Source organism: Cygnus olor, chromosome 19, assembly GCF_009769625.2.
Source record: "Cygnus olor isolate bCygOlo1 chromosome 19, bCygOlo1.pri.v2, whole genome shotgun sequence".
Lineage (NCBI taxonomy): Eukaryota > Metazoa > Chordata > Aves > Anseriformes > Anatidae > Cygnus > Cygnus olor.
This window is the reverse complement of record NC_049187.1, coordinates 2,960,819-2,984,260: the sequence shown is the minus strand read 5'-3', so window position 1 is coordinate 2,984,260 and position 23,442 is coordinate 2,960,819. Positions and strand designations below refer to the sequence as shown.

The 23,442-nt window shown below is 42.0% G+C and overlaps 1 protein-coding gene across 7 annotated transcripts in view; it reads left to right on the top strand.

Moving 5' to 3' along the window:
- The window catches only part of TNC (tenascin C), a 73,790-nt gene extending 52,086 nt beyond the window's left edge, over positions 1-21,704 (top strand). For 4 of the 7 annotated variants that reach the window (XM_040531792.1, XM_040531791.1, XM_040531790.1 and 1 more), the window contains 12 exons: positions 3,717-3,989; positions 9,418-9,540; positions 10,707-10,850; positions 12,004-12,123; positions 12,599-12,742; positions 13,571-13,701; positions 14,658-14,790; positions 16,574-16,725; positions 17,658-17,754; positions 18,396-18,557; positions 19,779-19,942; positions 20,416-21,704. In XM_040531792.1, coding sequence (XP_040387726.1) covers positions 3,717-3,989; positions 9,418-9,540; positions 10,707-10,850; positions 12,004-12,123; positions 12,599-12,742; positions 13,571-13,701; positions 14,658-14,790; positions 16,574-16,725; positions 17,658-17,754; positions 18,396-18,557; positions 19,779-19,942; positions 20,416-20,526 — 1,754 coding nt within the window. In that variant the 3' untranslated portion in view covers positions 20,527-21,704. Of the gene's footprint in view, positions 1-1,941; positions 2,215-3,716; positions 3,990-9,417; positions 9,541-10,706; positions 10,851-12,003; positions 12,124-12,598; positions 12,743-13,570; positions 13,702-14,657; positions 14,791-16,573; positions 16,726-17,657; positions 17,755-18,395; positions 18,558-19,778; positions 19,943-20,415 lie in introns of all 7 variants that reach the window. The other 3 variants (XM_040531789.1, XM_040531786.1, XM_040531785.1) reach the window with 1 other exon arrangement.
- The last annotated feature ends 1,738 nt before the right edge of the window (positions 21,705-23,442 follow it).

The following is a 23,442-nucleotide window of genomic DNA, read 5'->3' as shown; positions in this document are numbered from 1 at the left end:
ATGCTTTCATTTGCAAGCTTCGTACAGGAATGGGTCACAGCAGGCATGTTGGCCTTAAAAGATTGTCCAGGAGGAGTAATAGTTTAAAGTGAGTCAAGAGCCCTCTAGAGTCTTTCTCCTATGTGTAATAATCTTCTTCAAATCCTGAAGTTTAAGGGAGAAATTTGTCAGTAGCTCCATCTGAGGGAGAGGACTGGATATTAAAATACCTTCTGTTTTGTGGTGTTCCCTCTACATAACTGTTATGTCTGAATAATTTGGCCAGATTTTAACTGGGATTAATTGAACATCACATGCCTAAATCATAAAATAAATACCACAGAGTTCACATTCTATGTACTATGTGGCCAGTATGCACTGCTAGAGATTGTCACACAGACATATGGAAGCCTAAATAGGATTAAGCAGAAATTGAGGCCTTTTCTTTTTCCCCCTCACTTCATTAATGCACAGTGGGAGAACTAGTCACAGTAGCAGCATCCCTCAGCATCTGGGCCAGCACTTTCTGTGAAAGGCAATGACCATGATCATTTCCCTGAGGGAAAATGGTTGCATTTTGCACCAACATTGATCTGCCACCTGATGACATGTAGTTAGAAGTGAGCAGGTGTTTGCTTTCAAAATTCCTGTTCTTTTGCTCAACCAGAGCACAAATGCTTCCTTCTTGAAAACAAACCGTAGACATTGGTATTTTCAGAGGAAGTTTCCCACAGCTAGGTAAAAAAGTGGCACTCTACAGAGCAGTAGGATGTGCCAACAGTTCTCATAAACCTTCTGGGTTTAGCACGTTGGTGTCACTCAACACCTATCCCAGGAAAATAATTTCAGCATTTGGGGCTCATTATTTGTTTACCAAACTGAAATGTGGATCTTTGGGAACTGGTACTTTCTTAAGTGAGTGGAATTTGAGTGATGGAAGATCTGATGAGTTAGATCCTGGGCCAACAAAACAAGGTTTGTCAAATGGTTTAGAGAAATTTTAGCAATGCCCAGGACCCTGGATGAAGGCCAGGGCTTAACAGAGCCAGCTGATCTTCCTATTTGACTTGTCAGATTTTGAGCGAGCAAAAAACTCTGAGAAACAATCTTGTGAAAATTTGGCCTTTTTTTCAGAGACATGGTGGGAAAGTTTTGAGAAGTTGGTCTACATGCTCTAAATATTGACAAGTGTCATGCTGATGTGAAAAAGAAAGCCCCCTCATTGGAATTTCTTTAAGTTGTCAACATGGCACACTAGCAGCTGCCTGTGAAGCTCTTTGGTCAGGCTATTGCTCTGTTCTGCAGTCATTTAGCCCCTGCCCTCTGCCAGTGCAAACTCTTGCTTCTCTCCTATCCCCCACAAAAAGCCATCTTGCAAGTATTTAGTACTTGCAAGGGCTATGACCCTGGCTGATTCATGCCCTGCTTCTGGCAGTCCTTCTGGCACCGCTGACCCCTCCACTGTTAAAAAAAAAAAAAAAAAAAAAAAAAAAAAGCTGGAGATATTCGTGTGAATTAGAGAGGAAAGAATGCAAAATATAGGAACTGTGAATGTCCAGGTTGAAAGTTGTCCCTCAAGCACCCGTGGTGGAGACAAGTGAAAGGAAACGAAAGCTTTATGTGTAGAATTTCTCAAACAGTTTTTGTTATAACTGCTTTCTAGTGCATGTGTAACAAAAGAAATATGCTTGCACATTGAGCTTTGAAGGAATTTCAAAGGAGCTTGTGAGATGAGGTGTTAAGACACCCTTGAGGAAAACGAAGAATTGAGCATCTAACTTTTGGAGGCTCCATTGAAAATCCTAATCCTGTGGTCTGGGCTACACACTTCAATTAAATCCATGTTTGGGGGAAAAAAAATGTGATTTATGTCTGTTGGAATCTGTGACACGTTCTAATTTGCAATGTTTTTTTGCTTCTTTTTTTTTTTGTGTGTGTTTTTTGCACCTTCCCTTCTTTTAGAGGCCATGCCCCCACTGGAAAACCTAACTGTCTCTGATATTAACCCTTACGGGTTCACAGTGTCGTGGATGGCATCGGAGAATGCCTTTGACAACTTTCTTGTAGTCGTGGTGGATTCTGGCAAGCTGCTGGACCCACAGGAGTTCCTCCTTACGGGAGCCCAGCGGCAACTGAAGCTTAAAGGCCTTATTACTGGCATTGGCTATGAGGTTATGCTTTATGGTTTTGCCAAGGGGCACCAAACAAAGCCCCTAAGCACTGTGGCCATTACAGGTATTTTAATGTGAACGAATTGTTCTTTTCCACCCTATCTTTCTTGCTTTTCTTCTCACATGGAAGATGTTTTATGTGGTCCATTTGCAAAACAAACCTTGGCTTTTGCATCCTTTTTTTTGCATCCTGGCTACACATAACTCCTTGTGATTGATAGGGTCACCAATGAAATTCCATTCCTTTTAACTTGATGTTTCCTTTTTGTCTTTGTGAGGGATCCTGTAGAGACGCATGACGTGGGTTGAGGGGTGAAAATTTCTGCTATGTTCATGCAGGTACTTCTAACTGGAGTCTTTCAAGACAACTAGCTGCATGTGGGAGCTCATCTTGTTAACAGCTGCTGGGCACGTCAGCATTCCCAAACTTGCCAACCGTCAGGATCTTCAGGAGGAAAGTCATACTGGTTTTCCTGCCTATGGCCTCATTTCTTTCACTCTGTCTGTGGGTTCCACACACAGACCATCGAGTGTGGTCACTGCCAACTGTAAAGATGGCATTTCGCTCTCCACAAAACCTTAGCTCATGTTCTCAGCCTCATCATAGCTGCTGTTTTCCAGCAGCATTTGAATTTTCTTGAAAAGTCGTTGCAGACCGATTCTCTAGCCCTATAACCATCAAGTTTCATCTGCATGTTCCTGATTACGCAGCAGAAAAGCTGGGGATTACCTGATTGAAGCTTCACAAAAAAATAAATAGGAACGTCTTCTTGTGGAAGATAGAATTGCATTAGAGATGCTGTAAGACAGTAACCACTCCAGCAGCATTTCTGTAGGTGGTGATGCTTGACCATACTGAGCTGAAGATGTGCTGTAGTTATTTAACGTCTTACAGCTCGTGGGATTCTCTTGAGTGGGTTCGTTTGCTAAAGACAGTAGGTCTTGCACTTGGGATTTAAGTATGCTAAGGAATATGAATTTTCATGATTCCCCATTGCTGCTTCAGCCTTTTTTTATTATTGAAGTGAAGGATTCATCTGATCAGAGGTATCACAGAGGCCCGAAATGCATGGAATAAGGGTTTTGCATGAAGGAAAAACTCTTTCAAGCAGCTTCTGTGATGTTCTCCTAACAGACAGAGACCTGACAGTATTACAGGCATGCCTGAAGATCTATAACAAAAGCCTGATTTTATCATACATGAAGTTTTCACATATGATGGGTAATGCAATGAAAAGCAAGGGACAAATGCACTTCGAACTTACTATTAGCATGTGTAATTTTGCATGGCAGAGGCAAATGGTGTATTTCCATGTAGTGGATTTGCTGTTGAAGACTGAAATGTTTGAATGCGCCCAAACACACTCACATACATCTTCAGTATTTGTAAAATGCTAATGTTCTTTTTTTTTTTTTTTTCTTCACTAGCCAGCAGATTGTTTCCCTTTCTTTGAACTGTGGTTGGATTCTTGCAGTATGCTATATCCAGACCTCAGGCAGGTCACTAATGAACTGATTAAAACAATCACTTTTTTTTTCCCCTACTGCTATCTTCTCCTTTTTTAGAAGCAGAACCCGAGGTCGACAACCTTCTGGTTTCAGATGCTACTCCAGATGGCTTCCGTCTGTCCTGGACTGCGGATGATGGGGTTTTCGACAGTTTTGTTCTAAGGATCAGGGATACCAAAAGGAAATCTGATCCACTGGAACTAATAGTACCAGGCCATGAGCGCACCCACGATATAACAGGGCTGAAAGAGGGTACAGAGTATGAAATTGAGCTCTATGGAGTTAGCAGTGGACGGCGTTCCCAACCCGTAAATTCAGTAGCAACCACAGGTATTGTCTTTGCAGTAGGAAAAGTATAATGTGTTTGTGCCTGTTTGTTTTAACATTTCTCCTTTTCCTAGCCAATTTGAGCTGTTACCGAGGCCTTCGAACTGTCTCCTGCATGTCATTTATCTGAGTTTCTTTTTTCATGTAATGTAGTTATTTATAGTGAGGCATCTCAGATTCCCTAGCTTCATCAGTGTCTATTTAATATGGTTTACTTAATTACTTCCATGATCTGGAATTAGACAGCAGAGTCTAGCATTCAAAGTGCTGGCTTTAAGAGCTGAGAAATAATGACTATCAGCCTTTTTCAGTGATTTCATCTGACTAATTGTGTATCTCCTCAATAATTTACCTCCCTATAAAAGAGAGATGACAAAATGAATTTAACAGAGGTATTGAGAAGTTTATTTATGGCTTTATCAGCAAAGGACTAAGCACCATTAACTTAGACTGATTTTAACAGAACACAACATGTGTTCAATAATTCAAAATAAACTAGACATTCTTGCAAAATCAAAACTTTGAACTCCCCCAGCAGAAGTTGCTATATGTTGTCATTCTTGTGTGTCAAAAATCCTGGTGTAAATTAGCGTAGATAAAATCATCGTGAGGAAAAGATGCAGGGATGACTGCCAATTCATGGTATTTTGTTTAAAAATTCCAAGGCCCTGATTTTCAATTGCAGTATGCCAATTCCACAAAGTCGGAGTTCTTGCCTTTCATAGTCTCACAATGATGAAGAAGCCCTGTAAATGTAACTGCAAATGTCTAGTGTCCTGAAGCTAGCCTAAACTTCTGTTTATGAAAAATCTCCACCAGAACACAGCCTCATTTTCTCAGTGTCAGGGAGAACAAGAGACTTTTTTGCTATTTATAACTGGAATATTTTTTCTTATATTGTTTTTCTATGAAAATATGCAGATACTAGTCATGTAAAAAGTTCTTGAGGTTTAGGTTGAATTCCTCAGATTAACTTAAACAAAAAATGGGTTCTTAATTTGAAGTATTTCATTTTGTCACTTTTGAAGGAAACTTTTCAAATTCTTTTCCATCAATATCATGATTCCATTTTGAAACATAGTTAAATCTTAAAAAAAAATGAGGCAATGCTCTTTGACACAAATCCTCCGTTTGAAAACATTTGGGCTTGCTGATCTGAAAACATAATAACTTCAGATCGACCTATTTCTGGGAGGAGGGGGACCAGAAGGAGACAATTAAGTTCAGCGTGTGAGGAAGCCACCAGAAATGTGTAAAAGAGGCATGTGCCCAGCTGTAGTAGTGTACTTCAGACAGCCCACAGAAAGGACCAACGATAACTCAGTATGAAACAACTTGTCCTCAAATAGCAAGGCCTCACGACTCACCTCAATATCTGTGGTGCCAGTTAGAAATGCACATTTCTGACCAGCTCCCCTGACTGCCATCACATCCTCTAAATAAGCAACATGTGCATATACACGCTCACCCAGGCCTTTACATGAAGCAGAACATGCATCCGTCACAAGCCGCCTTTCTCCAGGCTCATGTGGGTTGTCTCCTAATGGAGAAGGATGTTTAAATTCAATTGCACTTGTTAGCAGCATGTTCTCATTTTCACTGACTTCCAGGATATTTATGGTAAACCACTAACAGCTATCATTTTCCTTGCGACTACATTCTTATTCAGTTCTTAAGGGAGATTTAGCACATGTCACCTAGTGGCACCAATAGCCCCAAAGATGTTTTTCAGCTATAAATAGTCCATGGATAATTGATAGTAAAGTTGGAGCCACAAAAATCCAGCTAAATAACTCAGACTGCATGTTACACCGCATTGGGCAGCCAGGGCCACCAAGGCATCTAACTAGTTTCTTATTTAGGAATTGGTTATTTAGACAAACACATGTATATTTATAGCATTTCCAGTTTGCTGGCAAAGAAATGTTTGCTGCCTCTGAGTGGGTAGCTCAGACAGACATGTACGCAGCCTTGCTTTATTCTAGCCTGCGTACAATATATGAGCAAGCTAGGCATAAATTAGAAAGTCTTGAGCTTTAGTAGAGGAAACGTTAAAATCACAGTAGGAACAAAGACAGCTAGCAAACAGACCAGCAAACCTAAACCAAACATTACCATAGAAATGAAGTCAGGAAAATAACCTATATTGAAACTCCTTCTCTGTATTTATCGCTCACAGTTCTCCCTTCTTCCCTATGTGGGCACACAGCCTTCTATACACAAACACAGCCGCCAGGGATTAGATCTACAGTTGGTATAAATGTGTAGTTGAAGATGTCTTGTTTGAGCATCACTGAGCAATCCTTTCTGAGGGTCTGACCTCTTATCCTCGTGTGCTAAACCATCCAGCTGCTGCGAGGAGGGAGAAGGAGGAAAAACCTCGCAGTGTTCACCATTAGGTGCCTTGTCCTCCTCTAGGGTTTCCTTCCTTTTCTCTTTTAAGAATTCAGCCAGGGGGTGATGCAGTGACAGCCACAGGCTTTGAAATGAGGAGGGAGCAGGGCAGGACCGGGATTTGTCAGGCTCTCTATGTAGCTTGTGTTGGTTCTGCAGCCAGTGGCTCAGCGTCCGGCTGATCTCCCTGGCTCCCATCACACCAGGGACATGGTGTGAAACTGCTGTGCATGGGAGCTGACGATGAAGTCCTGTCTTCCCCCACCCATCACCAATAGTTCTTCCTCTGCAACAGGTGACATTTACTCGTATGTACAAGTGAGCAGCAGTAATTCCTCCCTCCCCAACTGCTGCTGATAACATTGTTAAAGATTATCCTGTTTGGGGTGATGATGGTACCCACTCTCTGCATTTGTCTGTCATTTTACTTTCATCAATTCTAGTGTGATAGAAAACATTCATCACAAAATCAGTGCGGTGCGAGGCAGCATTGTACAGACCAGCAGTGCCTAATCGAGTTGGCACCAGAAAGTTTGCCCACTGCTGCTCTCAGAGGAAGTCTGTGTCTCTTGGAAATTCATCTATATAATGTCTGTTGAAATGCAATTCAGCTGTCCGCAGGGGACTGCAATATGGCCGTGTGCCACTTAATATCCTTGGTAGGAATTGTGGGTCTCATGCTGCTACTTTCCCCTTCTTCTAATGATGTTTTGCCACGCTTTGATGGCATTTTTCATCTGAGAGGATCCCCAAACATTTCACATGCTCTTTTTACATGATAAATGTAGTCTGATGCTTCCTGTTGCTTGAAGAAAGACAGTGGCATACCTTATAGTCTGTTAATGAGGAAAGAACAACTTTTTAGGAAAAAACAAAGAACAAGTACTCAGGTATCATGGATGTTCCAACAACCTCACAGAAAGTTCTCAGTCTGTCATAGAGGGATGAGGGGTGGTGCTGGAGGATGATGCTAATCATTTATATCTGTCCAACAGCTGTGCTGAGCCTTTTGTGAGTGACAAGACAGAAGCGCACAGGCCATTTTTTATTCCTGCTTAATTTTGGCTTTCAGGTAGCACAAGAAGATTGATTCATTTGCTCCTTTTTCATTTCCCTGTGCTCAAAGGAACCACTCTGTTACCTCTCTGGGACTTGTTCCGGGACCGATGCTTACTCTGATGGTCCCATATGCTTTGTCTACTATGTTTGCTCCCAGGAAATAAGCTGGGGTAGTGGGGATGTGGGACTCTCACATAGCCAAGGCTCTTTGTATACTGTTATATGTTACATGGCAGTTTTACCTGGTGCAGAAAACATGCATGATGCTTGTGCCTACAAAAGTGTGCACAGCAGAGTTCAGGAGGGATGGATTAGGTACTTTATTTTCTGGGCTAAGGCTGAAGTTTGTAAGCGTGTCAAAATCGCAAATGCTGGTCCAAAGAGAGCTGTGCTCTCTGGAGTAATCACTAGCGCTTTTCATCAGTAACTGATGGCACCTACGCTGTAGAGCATGATCAGTGTGATCTTACCTTCTTTCTTTTTCACAGGTTTTCTTTATTCATGTTTGTTTCCTTCAGTCTGTAGTTAAACCAGTAGCAACTTTGTGTGCCATGCAGCATTACTAACACCGCCTTGCTTTCTTCATTATCTTTAGTTCTTTATCTTTATTTCTTTGGCTTTTCCACGTGAGCAAAGCCCTCTAAGCCCAAAGTGTCTTGTGAGCTCCGGAGAAATAATTTACATTTCTCTTGAGAGCTTTGAGAGCTCTGTTGTTTTTCTTTCATTGACTTTCACTTGATTTACTGCATTGCTGCTAGATCTTTGGGGACACACAGAACAAACAGCCCTCTCTGACTTCTTTCCCGCAGACACATTCTTTCCAAGCTATTTCAAGCGCAGTCACTTGTGGACTCCATTTGTCCCCCTTCCCCTGCCCACAGCCTGTTTCCACCACTCTTAATGTGGTTCATGTTTGGTATCTGTCCCCTTTCTGCTAATGCCCTACTATGTGTGGCTGTTTGTTCCTTTTAACAAATTCCAGGGTTGTTTTGGTTACAGTCAAAAAAGCAAACTGGAAGTGAAATGCTCAATGTAAACTTCGAAGGGGCAGGTCTTGACCATGTCCTTCCAGAAGCCCTTTCAATCCTTGTTATTCAGTAGCTTAAGTAAGCCTTAAAGTAGAATGTTTCAGATTGTGGTACATGTTGGTTCGCATCTTAAAATTGGGCCATTTTGGCAAAAATTGTTAAGCTTTGTTTGCAAAGCAAAACAACAAGGTCAACCTAATGAATCTGTCCCAGCTTGCTAATTTATATAGGCAAATGTAGTGCTCAGGTTTATAGAACATGAGGCTGGGTTGTATGACAAAGAGCTGCAGTGGAACTACAAGTGCCTTTCTTGTGATGGGTGTACCTAGGAAAAATCATGGTCTCAAATAGAGATTCCAAGAAGAAAACCCAACGTTCTTGTGTTAAGCTAACAGAAGTTACAGGCAGTCAGTGCTTGAGAGGATGGACCCTTGATGCACTCAGGCAACTGAGTCCAGGTCTCTTTTAGACATCCTCTGGTAGAAGCTTTATGGTGAAGAAGAGGCATCTCCCCATTGCTAAGCGTTGCTGTTGCCATGTGTCACAGCTAGGGCTCTGAGACTCTGTGGAAACTGGGGTAGAAAAAATGATAAGTACAATGACTCTGGGTAGTAGCATAATATTCCTGTAAGTATTGCTCCATAATTTTCTGTAACACTGAAAAATCTCTGTTACTTTTGTGAACATGATTTGTCGATAGATGTCTAGGGTATTTTGAAGCTATGCACTGCTGTATTGTTACCGAAAAAGGAAAATTTAGACCAAGTAGGCTATGTGATAAAACCATTAACTGTTTGGTACTCCCTGCATTCTTGTTTTGTACAGAGTATTGATAGCATCAGTTCTTGGGATACAGGAACAAATCACTGTTGCAGCACTAAGGACTGATAAACAAATTATTTACCTTTTCTTTCTATGTGGTGTGTTTGTCCTCTCTTCTCCACTGACAGTTGTTGGATCTCCCAAGGGAATCTCATTCTCTGACATCACAGAAAACTCTGCTACAGTCAGCTGGATAGCCCCGCGCACCCGCGTGGAGAGTTACAGGATCTCCTACGTCCCTGTCACAGGAGGTAAGTGTGGGGAGGGACAGGGAGGAAGATGGCAAAGAGGAGGGCAGAAAGGTTTTGTTGCACTGATATCCATCTCTCAGTGCATAGGAATCTTGTCCCATGGACAAGACCTGTGAGGGAGCTCACAGCTAGATGCTGGAATTGTTGTACCCCTAATCAGGCCACATTCACAGAAAGCTCTGCCTCCTAAGTAAGGATTTATTCCAAAACTGCCTTGTTATTTTGTAGGCACTTTATGAGCAAAAGATGGCCCTCAGAAATAACAATCGTAATCCATGGTTGTAATGCTTTTCAAAGGTAGTGATTTTTCTTAGCGCTCCCCAGTGTTATTTCACTCCATCTATTATATCTCTGTTTTAGTGTTCATCTTAAAAAACTTCCTATACTTAAGCAAATTTTTAGCATAACTTAGGGACATCTCTGAAAGGAAGCAACTAAAAAGCAAACACTACAGACACCAGAACCATAAAGAAATGCTGTTGAATAAGACAGGTAAAGATACAGGCCTCTGGATAATGTAGTATGTAAGCACACATGCAGCTTTAAATACATAACGATACCACAAAAGAAATCTACAGAGAAATCTACAGTCATAAAATTAGGCACTTGCCTAAGTGTTTTGCTGGAATAAACCCAGAATTTGAAATAGGCATCTGTCCTAAGTCTTCACAACTTAAAATGATATAAGATATATCTTTATATGAAAGGAGATGGGTGAAAGAGAAAGTTTATCTCTGTTCATCCCCTACAAGAAACAAAGCAGATCTAAACTAGCAAGTCCTGTCCTCACAGGTGTAAGAACTTGTACGTAGACAGTACTGTGTTTTCAGAATAAATTATGTTACTTTTCTAAACAGAATTATTGTTTTTTTTCTTACTATTGACATTCCACTAGTTAAAAACAGAAACCAGTATCTTAGATTCAGGTGTCATGGCCACAATATGGCCTTTATATAATAAATATAAATAATATTTGGCCTAACATATGGCCTTTTCCCAAGGCTGCCCCTTGACATCAGTGGTTGTAATTTACTGGTGAAAAATTCACCTTGCTCTGTACAAACGTATACATCCATGTTGATCACAGTGTGTTTAACTTGAAACACATCCTTCAAGCATTTACTGGAGAATTGCCATTAATCTCTTGGCACTTGTGTTCATCCTAGGTACTCCCAATGTTGTTACAGTAGATGGAAGCAAGACAAGGACCAAGTTGGTGAAGTTAGTCCCAGGTGTAGATTATAATGTTAATATCATCTCTGTGAAAGGCTTTGAAGAAAGTGAACCCATCTCTGGAATTCTGAAAACAGGTAATACATAAAGAAGAAATAGCAGGTTTTCAAATACATTGTCTGTGCCGTAGGAGAGACTCAAGAAATGGAGCTGAAGACCCACTGAGATCCCACTTCTGCCATCCACACAAACTGTAGGACTTTTTTCTTATCCACTCTCCCTTTGTGTCTGTATTTAAGATGAGTGGAGACCTTGTAAGTTTGATCAGGCTTCCATTCTGCTAAAGCTGAACTAACTTTCTATATGACAGAGACACTTCATGTGTTCACAGTCCTAATACATCAGAAAACAACAGAAGTTTAATTAATCCTATTTTGCAGATGTGGGAAAACAGAACAGCTGAGCAGTTCAGCCCAGCTTGTTGTGTGCTCTCCATATCTCTCAAGTTCCAGACTGTGTCCTAAGCACAAAAACTCTCACTTCTTCAATCTATCTTTAAATATCCCTATTGAAAATAAGGTTCCACTATGGTCCTGTTGTTGCCGCCTTGAAGTCTTGTTCATTCATTCTTTTTTGGAGTCTGGCAAATGAGAACTGTGGCAAGGACAAGATGATGCATATTGGATAGTAAGGTGAAATTTATAGCCAATTTATAGCCTATTCTAGCTGTACTGGGGGCAGGCATCTCTCCCGGTGCAGGAGCATAAAACTAGGTGCAAAACAAAGTCCCATGACGAAGCAAGGCAGGATGTTTGGGGAATTTGGATGGTTAGCTCGCTGTTTGGTTTATTTTTAAACACGGAGGGCAAGCTGGTGGAAGGTCACGGTGGCTATCAATTGCTGTCACGATGGTTATTTTTCCCAAGCTCTGTCTCATGACTTTGCTCCAAAAAGCAGTCCAGACCTGAGGGTGTTGAGAGAAATATGTCAGCTCTGTCAAAGCTGCTAAGATTGATATCAAGACTGATCTGAGAATGTAGTTAGTTACATCTGTTCCCAGCATTTAATCTTTTCATGCATTGACCTCCCTTTCCAGTGGATGCATTTGGTGTCTGTTAATAGGCACTGATGTCTCTGCTGCAGAGCTGCACTGTTCCAAAAGGAATCATAAAAGCTTCTGCATCAAGCAGAAATGTTTGCACATTTAATATCATATAGTTACAACACAGAATTTCACAGAGCCGAGAGTATTTGTCAAATCCTTTCAGCCTGCTATCCTCTTTCTTTCAGCTCTGGACAGCCCATCAGGACTGGTGGTGGTGAACATTACAGACTCGGAGGCTCTGGCAACCTGGCAGCCAGCAATTGCTGCTGTGGATAACTATGTTGTCTCCTATGCTTCTGAGGATGGTAAGAAGAGTTAGTGACGGGTCAGGGAGCTGATGGTGTTACGGCTCTCAAGAGTTGCTCAGAAATGGATGCAGCAATGTGGTTCTAGGAGGATAGGCCCAAGGGGGAAGGGGAGCAGGGCTGTTACTTGATGGAGAAGCCTTGCTTGAAGCGTTTCAAATAGCATAATTTTAGTTATGCATTCTTAATTCAGCCATGAACAAAGGTAACCAATATTCTTGAAAAGAAAACATGGTGTTATAATTCATATGAACACTAGAGAGTGCTAATACTTTTAGAGAAAGGTTTTTTCTGTTAATTCAGATTTAGTGGAGGTGTAAGCAGAGAGACAAGCTCTGAGTTTTCACTGTTTTGCACTTGGCTCCCAGCTGGTAACAAAATGATCACTGAGTGGAGCGTGGAGTTGAGCACATAATGACATGTCTGAATAATACTGTGTTCTCTTCTGTGTTTTTTGTTTTTTTTTTTTTCCTAGAGCCAGAAGTTACTCAGATGGTATCAGGAAACACTGTGGAGTATGACCTGAATGGCCTTCGACCTGCAACTGAGTATACACTGAGCGTCCATGCGGTGAAGGACACACAAAAAAGCGAGACCCTCTCCACCCAGTTCACTACAGGTGCTGTCTCCCACCTCACTGCAGGGAGAGGGGGAGGGCTGCCATCTCTCCCAGTCGTACCAGGCCTGCTTTTCTCTACTACCATAAAGTCAACCAGCACATCGATAATTTTTTTTACTAGAAACCTGAATTTTGATAGCGTTTTCAGAAGATTTTCCTTGATATAAAGCTGGTGTGGCTGGCCCAGGAGGTGGTTTTCTGTCACCAATTCTACAGATTCTCACAATAGCAGTAGCTGCATCTTTGGGGGCTAATGTTGGGGTACCAGTGCTGAATGTATCCAGTTGGTTTCATCCTTATGACTCATGAACATCAATGAAATCATACACTTTCTCGTTTTCCTGAGCATAGAAAGTTACTTGACTTGTCCCAGGGAGTTTACTAGAAAGCCAAGAGCAAAGTCAGTTATAATTATGGTGAAGGGAGTCTGTAGCAAGATCAACTGTGAAAGGTTTACCTGTTCAAAAGAGTCATCATTGGAACCAATTTTTTTTTCCTGGGAATATGGAAATACTGATCTGTCTTCTAGTGTGAAATATTGAAAGGCACAGTTTTGTTACAAAAGACATTCCAATGCAGCTGTTTATAAACTAACATACCTGAGACAAGCCGATTTTTAACTTAAAAAAAGTAAATATCTGTATTTTAAAACTTCCAAAAGGGAAAGTGTTTTTAAATCACAAAATTTAAGGTGAATTTTTTGTAATTTCAAATTTCTGCAGAGGGAAAGCTTGTTTTCCTGGCCTGTTTTAATACCCTGCTCATAAGGCAGCCTCTGTACTAAGCTCTGTATCAATGTGATTGCAATTGGTCTACTCTCTCCTTCAGGAATGGATGCTCCAAGAGATTTAAGTGCCACTGAGGTTCAGTCAGAAACAGCTGTGATAACTTGGAGGCCTCCACGTGCTCCTGTCACTGGTTATCTCCTGATCTACGAGTCTGTTGATGGCAAAGTCAAGGTATAGCACTTACATCCAAACCAGAAGGTCTGTGCCTCAGTACTAGGCAGTAGAGATGCTCAAAAGTGCCCAGCACTGGGACATAAGCACGTGCCTTAAGTTAAACATGGTAAAATACTATGTACATTTTACAGTGCTAGCTTGAACATGAATGGATTTAAAACCTGCTTAAGTACTTTCTTAAATTATATCCTGAAACAGAAGCTCATTTGCAGCCTGAATTTTGACAGTCATCTCTCAGCAATAAGGATAAAGGCACATGCAACTGTTTTCTCTTATTCCAAACCTGTGTCATGGAGTAAACTCACAACCCCATAGAATGGGATTGCCTTTTCTTAACCCAGGAGAATCCAGCCTTGTGTGAGTGAGGTGCCTAAGGCCTTTGGAAATGCCTCTTGCTCTCTAATAATTTTGTTTTGTTCCTACATGGCTGGTTTAAACTAGATGCTTAAACCTGTATGAAGTAATTCCCAGCAAAAATGACAGATGACTTTGAATGGCCAGCCTGGGATGTCAGAAAGGGTTCCGATTTTCAGGAAAGCAGATTACCTGAGCACACTAAAAATCAGTCCTTTATAGTTACAAAGAAAAAACTTTTGAGGTCTAGAGGCTGATATTTCCAGGCTTGTCCTAAAGGGTGTTCCTGCCTAATTTTTTATGAGTTTCACAGAGACATGTATACAATATGAATACATTCAAGGCATGTAAACGTTTATACTGACCTGTTCTTAAACCACACAACTTACACATTATGACATTTAACATTCATTTCCAGGCAGCTTTTCTAAATAATGTTAGCATGACGACAATCTTTGAGAAATACAAGTTTTGTATTAAATAATTTAAATGGTTAAAATATCATGATAATTACCACAAATAATCTGACAAACTAAAATATGTTGCAAGTCCACTTTTAATTTTCTCACTGAGGTTTCCTTGTATTATTTATCCCATAGGAAGTCATCCTAGACCCTGAGACAACTTCCTACACCCTGGCAGAGCTGAGTCCATCTACCCAGTACACAGTAAAACTCCAGGCACTGAACAGACCCCTGAAGAGCAGAACAATCCAGACTATTTTCACCACAAGTAAGGACGTTAGAGTGTGTAAGCAGCTGAAAGTGCAAAAGTCCCTGTTCTCCCTAAGTCCTAGTGCCATCTGCTTCCCCCAGACTGTCAGGTTGAAATTAATTTCTTTATATACATCCACATCATCTCTACAGTCCTCTTTCTGATGAAACATCCTGCCTTTCCCATGTAAAATGCTAAAAGGGACATTACTTTTTAAAATCCAGACAGACACCCTGATTTATCTCTGTATTGATGTGCAGCAATCTGTTAAAACAAATCCGTATTTTAGGTTGAAATGAGGCAAAACACATGCACAGACATAAAAATCAGTTCAGCAGTCCTCAGAGCAGAATTTCTGGACAGGTTTTTTTCTCCTCTCTCTGAGATTAATTTTCACATGGTGATGCTTGCATGTCAGTTCCAACTCTAAAGGGACAGCTCGCCAGCAAGCCGAGTGCCAGAATAGATTGCGTTCTCTGAAGGTCACTTCATAGTTGACATATCTGGCAGTCACTGGTCTCATGGACACGTCTTTTGATGGCAAGGAAAATAAAATGTTGCTCAGTATTAACTGTGAAAGCCTTGCTTGTCATTTGTCTCACTTTTCACGGCTTCTAGCCTTTCAGACCCAGCAGGCCCTTCGGCTGGTTCCATTGCTCCTTCCACCCTTACACCAACTTCAGCCCAAGGACTCACAAAAGTGCTCATAAAAGTAACATTGCCCCGAGTCCGCTCACAGTCAGCCCTTGTGTAAAGCAGGGTGAATACCACCAACAGGCTGGGATCTGCAACCAAAAATAGGATTAAATCTGCATGTATTTAAGTGACATTTGGCAAATTGACCATAAACAGGGACTGAATGAGGTTCCTTGCCCCAAGCAAATGCAGCATCAGCCTAGTCCAGACAGATGCTGGAGTCTGGGCTTAACATTAAACGTATGCAGGCATCCCGTTAGTTTCAGTGAGAGGTAAACACTGAAGGAGAGAGGGAAACACTCCCTGCAGAGAGCTGCTTCTCCCCACATCCCAAAGCTTTGCTAATTCTCTGTAGCCAAGGCACAGACAGTGAAATGCAGCACACTGGAAGGGGAGCAGCCACTCTGTGAGAAGCAACTGCTAAAACCTCTCTGATAGACATACCAAGAACATCACTTAATTAATTAGACCATTGGCTACAAAAGTTAATGGCCAAAGTGGATTTAAAAAGAAAAAAAAAAGTTTTTGGAGTTAGAAATTGCCCTGGCTGTGACAATACTATTAATTATCAGAAAGAAATGCTTGATGACATTTGCTTGTAGTTTCAAGCTTTGTTGTTGCTTTTGTTTTTTAAAAGGTTGGCCTTATAGTATTTAATATTGTATTTGCTAGCAAAACAAAGCCCAATTTATTTATTTTTGGTTGTAGTTCTGCTTTTCCATTTCCACCTTCCTTCTCTGTCACATAATCAAAGATGGGTAGATTTGATTTTACCCAAAAGGTGCTGTAAACATAGGGCATGCCATTCAAATATTTAGCTGGCAGATATATTCCCATCATAGCAGGAAGTACTTATTTGGCCTTCACAAATCTTCCAAAAGTGTAGACAGATGTGTAAAAGCTTACTCAAAAGAAAAATGTACATCATCTGGTGTTTAACTGTAAATTTTTTGTGTGTAGGCTAGCAATTACAAGCCAGTTCCTGGTCTCTGTACCTGGCCATGCCATTGACCCACCACAGATTTTCATGAGTCATTTAAGTTCAGCAGGTTCGTTGTAATTGCTGATTTCTTAAGGACTGTTTTGTCTTTTCTCTTTCATGCAGCTGGTCTTCTCTATCCTTATCCTAAAGACTGCTCACAGGCTCTCCTGAATGGAGAAGTCGCCTCTGGGCTCTACACAATTTATCTGAATGGGGACAGGACCCAGCCTCTGCAAGTCTTCTGTGACATGGCCGAAGATGGGGGCGGATGGATTGTGAGTAAGGGGGAGGGAGCCCGTGCCACCCTCGCATTCATCTGCCTATGCCAAGAGCAGGAGTAGCAGATCCCATCCCTGTGTTCCTACAGTGTCACTCACAGAGCTCTATTATCAGAATAGAGCTGACTTGTCTATAAGTTTGGCAATTTTTTTCACAGATAGGACACCTAGGTGCCTAGAAGTGAGGTTGTTAGCTCTCTGTAGCTGGAGGAGGGACAGATGTCTCCAGGTCAGCACTTAGAAAGGCATGAATTGCTGCCCCAAAACCATGATCTCTCTCTTCACTGGATGGACGGGTAGCTGAAATGACCATCTTAAATACCTTTTTAATAATTAGGTGAGACAAGGGTGGACTCACACAATTTAGATGGGAGAGTGAATGACATTAAAGCAGAGGTGCCCTCTTTACAGTGGGGGGAACCAGGTCAGAGAAAGCATTTGTTCAGCAGCCACACGACATGGTGGCTGGCCAGGATTCCCAGGCTGTTACAGAGGCTGCATCCCACCCGGACAACAAATGAATGGCAGCAAAAATGCCAGCTGTCTGTGCTGGCATCCTCAAATATGAACATGACAGAGGGATCCAGGGCAGAGAAAGGAAGAAGGAACTGGAGAAATCCATGGGTAGAAGACGGGGATGTAGAAAGGCTTGGCTGAAAAATACAGAGCTGTGTGTGGCCATTAAAAAGCAGAGAATAGAAAATAAAAGACCACATCACACGGGGGATCCTGGGAACACAGTAGAGAAGACTTACCTAAAAATACAAAGAAGGTTAACCTGACTTGGAACAATTGCAGTGAGACTGCTGCTTTGAGTGATAGGGGCAGGGGAGCAGTGATGCCAAGCTCTGCATTTGTAAAAGCCACGTTGCTGGTGTCCCTTCTGTCAAAGGCAATTTGACAATAACATTTGCATGCTGTGGTTGTAGGTATTCCTGAGGCGCCAAAATGGAAAGGAAGATTTCTACAAGAACTGGAAGAGTTATGTGGCTGGCTTTGGAGATCCTAAGGATGAATTCTGGATAGGTAAGTGCCAAGAATTTATCTTATTTTTAAAAGAAAACACAAACAGAGCCCAAAAGTCTAGGAGATGCTTGGAAGCCTCCATTCAGCTGGCAAGAGTATTTGTAAAGGAGGACATAGTCCAGGCAAAGGAGACTCAGCACAGCATGCTTCAGGGCAGACAGATTGCCAGGTCCAGCCCTTCAGTTGCAGTTCATAAATGGCACACTTGGGTCACTGAATGTACCAAACCAATGCCCAGTGGTACTCTGTAAGAAGTCAGAAAGTAACCTGAGAAGCAACTGCAAACCTTGCTGTACTCCTAGGGCGTTCCCAGCAAGAGCACATGACCCAACAAAGTAAAGTGGGGTAAGTAGAAGTAAAAAGCAAATGTTCAAAGATTGCACTACATTTTATTTGCTCACAAATGAAAGATAATCACACAGCACCAGCTTTGATTGCATCTCCCAAAGGGCTTCATGCTGCTGTGATTCGAAGGGCTGAGAAGGTCTCTAAATCTGCCTGTTTCTCTTTGGTTTTGCACCAACATTACCATAAAGCTGAAATAGCTCACCTTCCTAACCAGTGTTGATGTCCTGGTGTATCTATACAGGCCAGTTAAACACCCTTTATAAGACAAATGTATCATTCATGTATTCCCACAGGTCTTGAGAACCTCCACAAAATCACTTCTCAGGGCCAGTATGAACTGCGTGTGGATCTGCGAGACAGAGGCGAGACAGCTTACGCTGTGTACGACAAGTTCAGCGTCGGGGACTCGAAGACCCGGTACCGGCTAAGAGTGGATGGCTACAGCGGCACAGCAGGTAAGCTGGAATATTTTTTGCTTCTGTTCTTCAATTTCCTCCCAGTTGGCTCAAGCTACCAGTGTGTGAATGTTGCAGATGAGCATCACAGCAGGTACCTCTTTCTTGTATGTAAGGCATTTGAAAATATGAAAATAAAAATATCTTTTATGTTTCCATTCTAAACCCTCCAGTCATTTAGGTGCCACTTTTTATGGCATACTTATGACAGAATATAAACAAGTATATTAAACAGCCACATATCTCACTTGGTCAATGCTTGACTGTCATTTATACAGCTAATAATAACTTGGCATAGTCTCATCTCGTCAGTGGAATATGCAGCCAAGTACTGCTATTACATGGTTTCTAATTTTGCTGAACAAATTATCTGCCTTTTGTCATACTGGGGTAATGCTCGCAGCCCTTACTGGGTCCTCTTCAGTGCTTCAGAGGACTAAGAGAAAAATCCAGCTCCGGAGAGTGTCTTAAAGGGAAATACTGCTGTAAAGTGCAAAAACTAGACCACAAAGATGCGTGCGGACTCTGTTCTGTGACCTTGACATGAACTTTCTGCACAGTTGATAAGGAAGCGGACAAAGGTTGATAAGCAGCAGTAGAATTAATGTCTGCTTAGGGCAAACACACTGATGCAGAGCAGTATCAGCTGCTACAGAGATTAGGATTCAGTCCTACTGCTTCCTCTTTGTCAGTGCTTAGGGCTAAGGTTACAGTAACACAGATCCTATAGCATGTACACACTGAAGGCTGCTCCCACTGTACCCATCCATAAACCAGTACCCAGGCCTTGGGAGTGGGAAGTCAGCAGCAGGCAGACATTTCTCCTTCTGTGTTTCGGGCTAATGAAGATGGGTGTCTTAATTGCATGGACCAGCTAAGTGTGGAGACACCTTTGGTTTTGGCCCACACTTTATGGAGGTCCATTTGGGCTCAGTCTGTTCACACTGCCTTCTGTTCAGGACCAAAGTCCAGCTTCCAACTAGACGTGCAGGAACAGCTGTCTGAATAATCACTGAATGACTTGGGGGTTACAGACCACCTGGAAAAATGTTTGAGTTGCCTTCAACAACAAAAACTGTGTACTTCCTTCTGAAGCAAACCAAGTCAATTTTGAAATAACTTAGACACACAGTCCAAAATTTTGTGCAGAATGGTCACTCCCATGTAATCGAAACTACACAAGCCACTGACCTTGCTCTTCCCTTTGTCGTCCCCACCTAGGTGACTCCATGACCTACCATAATGGCAGGTCCTTCTCTACCTTTGACAAGGACAATGATTCTGCTATCACCAACTGTGCTTTGTCATACAAGGGTGCATTCTGGTACAAGAACTGTCACCGAGTCAATCTGATGGGCAGATATGGTGACAACAACCACAGTCAGGTGAGTTCGGTGTCTGAAGGCTTCCATACTGCATGAGAAGAAGGGGAATTGCAATTATGGATCTGTCCAGTGGTTCAGTTAGCCAGAAGCCCACCAAACAAGCCCACACCCCAGACAACAGACAGTTGCTCACAAAACAAGAATTTCTTGTCAGCTGGGGAAATACTGATGGTTTTGTATCGTTTTCCACTTTTTTTTTCTAAAGTCTGCAGGGAACAATCATAGTTTACAACATGTGAAACAGAATGTTCTTTGTGCCATGAAGGCCAGGCAAAGAGTGACAGCTCTGGGGGACAGCTTGTGACTTTACTTGTGCAGGCCACGTGTGCTAGTGGCCCCTGTACTTCCCAAAGTCCCTTTACTTTGTTGTGTCTCTGTTCCCAAGTTAGAAAACAAGATCTGAAACGAGAGCACTAAAGGCTGACAGCAGAGGAAGAAATGGATGTGTGACTTTTCATGCTTCATCTTTGCAGGGTGTAAACTGGTTCCACTGGAAGGGCCACGAGTACTCCATCCAGTTCGCAGAGATGAAGCTGAGACCTTCAAGCTTCCGAAATCTGGAAGGAAGACGAAAGCGAGCATAAAGCCTTGGGGTGGTGAAAGGGCTACAAGCAGGGCAATGGGGGGGAGGGACAGAGAACAGGGGGTGTGGGGGAATCCTCTGGCTTCACTGGGGTGGAGGGGTGTGAGGAGCTGGCAGTTGTACCAAAGCATTGGTGACCCTTGGCGCAACAGAGGCTTCTGCAGCAGTCCAACCAACAAGCCTTACATGCCCCAGCGTTTCCAGCAGAGCAGCTCCTGCTGCCCACCAGTCATGTCCTTCACGCCAAAGACAGTGATCTCAAGGGTTGTATGTTGTTTTGTTAATTTTTCTTTTCTCAGCCTCTGGGATGAAGTTCTTCCACGGTCTGACTATCTCTTGGGTGGCCCAGGGTAGGGGAGGGAGAACAGCTTTGTATATTGGTAGTTTGTTTTAGAACCAGCCATATTTTTACACACAGAAATGTGTACGATTAATTATCATTATTATTATTATTAGATATAATTGAAATCCTTTGGTTGTTGGAAAGCCTTTTTTATATATATATCAAGTACCACAGATAAGGAAGGGGTGGGGAAGGGAAAGCAGTACATTTTTAAACTTAAGCATAAAATTAATATTATTAATATAATGACAAAGTAATAATAATAATGATAATAATAAGCTAAGTTTTTGTCATTTTTATGAGAACCATGCTTTCAGAAACACAGCAGGACAGTGTCTGATTGTAAATTTTTTTAAAAAAATAAAAGCACAATTACTTTTAAATAAATTTCTACCTTTTTTCATACATGTTGATTTTGTACATGTCCAGGGTATATTTACTTACGTGGGGAAGTAAAAGGAAGGCTGAAAATGATCAGGCTGCTGAGTCCATACTGAAAACTGTTCCTTTTGTTAGTGATTGGCTGTAAGTATTCTTCTGGGTTTGTTACAGTGAAAGGCCTCTAAGGATTTGATTTCTTTTAGAACATACTTCTTTTTTTTTCCTGCCCAAAAGCTTTTACATGTTTTTCTCAGTGTTACTGACCAACACTCGCTCCATCTAGGTGGGAAGAACTAACAAAAGAAAGCAAGGAAAGTACAGAGTTGTTAGGTACCACCGGTGACTTTGAACACTTGTGTAAATAAAGGGCTCTCTTTTTGTATGAATGAAACCTCTGTGTAGTTACTCTGTATCATGCTCTTCAGTTGGAGACAATAAAAGATCTTTTGTTTTAATCCAGTCTCTCTGCCCTGCTTCAAGGTTGCACTTTTCAAACAGAACAAGTATTTCAGCCCCTTCCTCAGCCAACACTGGGAGGTGGCTGGGAAGTAAGATGCTCTCAGTCAGAGTGATCTGATCAGCTCTGAGAATAAGACTTAATGCTACGTGCTATAAAGTAAGGTCCATATTGCTGATTTGACACAGGGTATAAAAAGTGTGCGTGCATGAAAAATAGCACTACAAAGCTCCAAAATCAGGAGGGAGGGAGGGAAGGAAGGAGGGAATCACTTCCCTTCGCCATTGGGTCTCTCCTTCCTAATTTCTAATGTCTCTTCTTACTATATGTATATATTATTGAAATCCTTCAATTCTTGCATTTCAGAGCTTTAGCTGAGTGTTTGTTAGCCCTTGGGAATGATTATGTGCCTGGGCCATCTTGTTCACAGTCTTGACTCAAACTTTGGCATCACCCCAGAGGGGGGAGAGCCTGGTGGGGACCTCCCGTGCTCGGGTGTGCAGAGACCAGCGTCACTGTGAGAGAGCCCAAGGACAACAGTAACTGCTGTGTGGAGACAGATGGTGCTGCAGACAGAAGCATCAAAGCACATGTGCTGTGTTTTATTAATAATCAGTCTCAGTAACTATATTTCAGAAAAATCTAATGTTTGTAGATATTTACAGAGCACCTCCTAGGAACAATAACGCACAGCTATTCATTGCTGAGCAAACATTAGGGCCACAGGCTAAGATGCTGCATGGGACAGAGGATTTTTTGTCTGAGAAAGGATAATGCCTAGCTAGGGATGCAGGAGAAGGACCTAATTAGTGAAACTTTGAGGGTCTTCTGTTCACATGGTTTCTATTCCATGTCTTTATTGTCAGTCTGGCTTCCTCTCCTCATCCACTTGAAGCGTACTGCTGTGGCCTGGCCACCGGCAGATGGCACACGGAGCCTGTCTTGGTCTGTGCCTGGTCTGTTTGGCAGTACTTAGAAATCCTGCAGGTATCCAGGTCCAGACATTGCAATCCTTGGCTGTTGCCTTCTTGTACGGTGGCACGCAGTACTCAGAGCCTCCCAGCCGCTTGTGTTGTCTCTGCAGCTGTGGTCTTTGTTAGAAAAACTAATTGCATGTAGTAAAGCATTGTCCTGTGGCCATGCAGCAGGAACTTTGCAAGAAGACCTGTGAGAAAAGGTATGTTTTTGTTTGTTTGTTGTTGTTTTTGGGTCTTGCAGGAGCAGGAACTAGGTCCCAGCAAAAGCATGTGACAAAGAGGAACTCCTGTTTACTTTCTTCATTAATATTATTCCACATACTTTGAACAACCCCCGCCCCCCAAGTGTGAAGTTGTACTAGTGCATGTTGTTTGTTTCACACAGGGAGCACAATCTCCTTCAACCTTCCAGAACACTGGCAAGGGGCTGATCTGCAGCACCATATTAAATGCATTCTCTATAATTAACAGCCCATCTTTGCCGTTTGTTGGAGCAAGTGATTGGCACTATAAAAGAAAGCAAACCCAGTAATGAAGAAACATGCTCCCCTTTAAAGATGTTCTTTCTGTTATTGAAAAATTGCACTAAATCTGTATAACTTGGGACTTGAGAGCTCTTGCAGTGTGTTTGCAGACATTCAAAGGAAGAATTGATGTCTATAAAACAATTTCCTTGCTTCTGGTAACATCACAAAGCTGACTGTATCTGGCTGTGATGTCTTGTAGCTTGGCAGAGCCAAGCAGGACTGCTGGAGATGG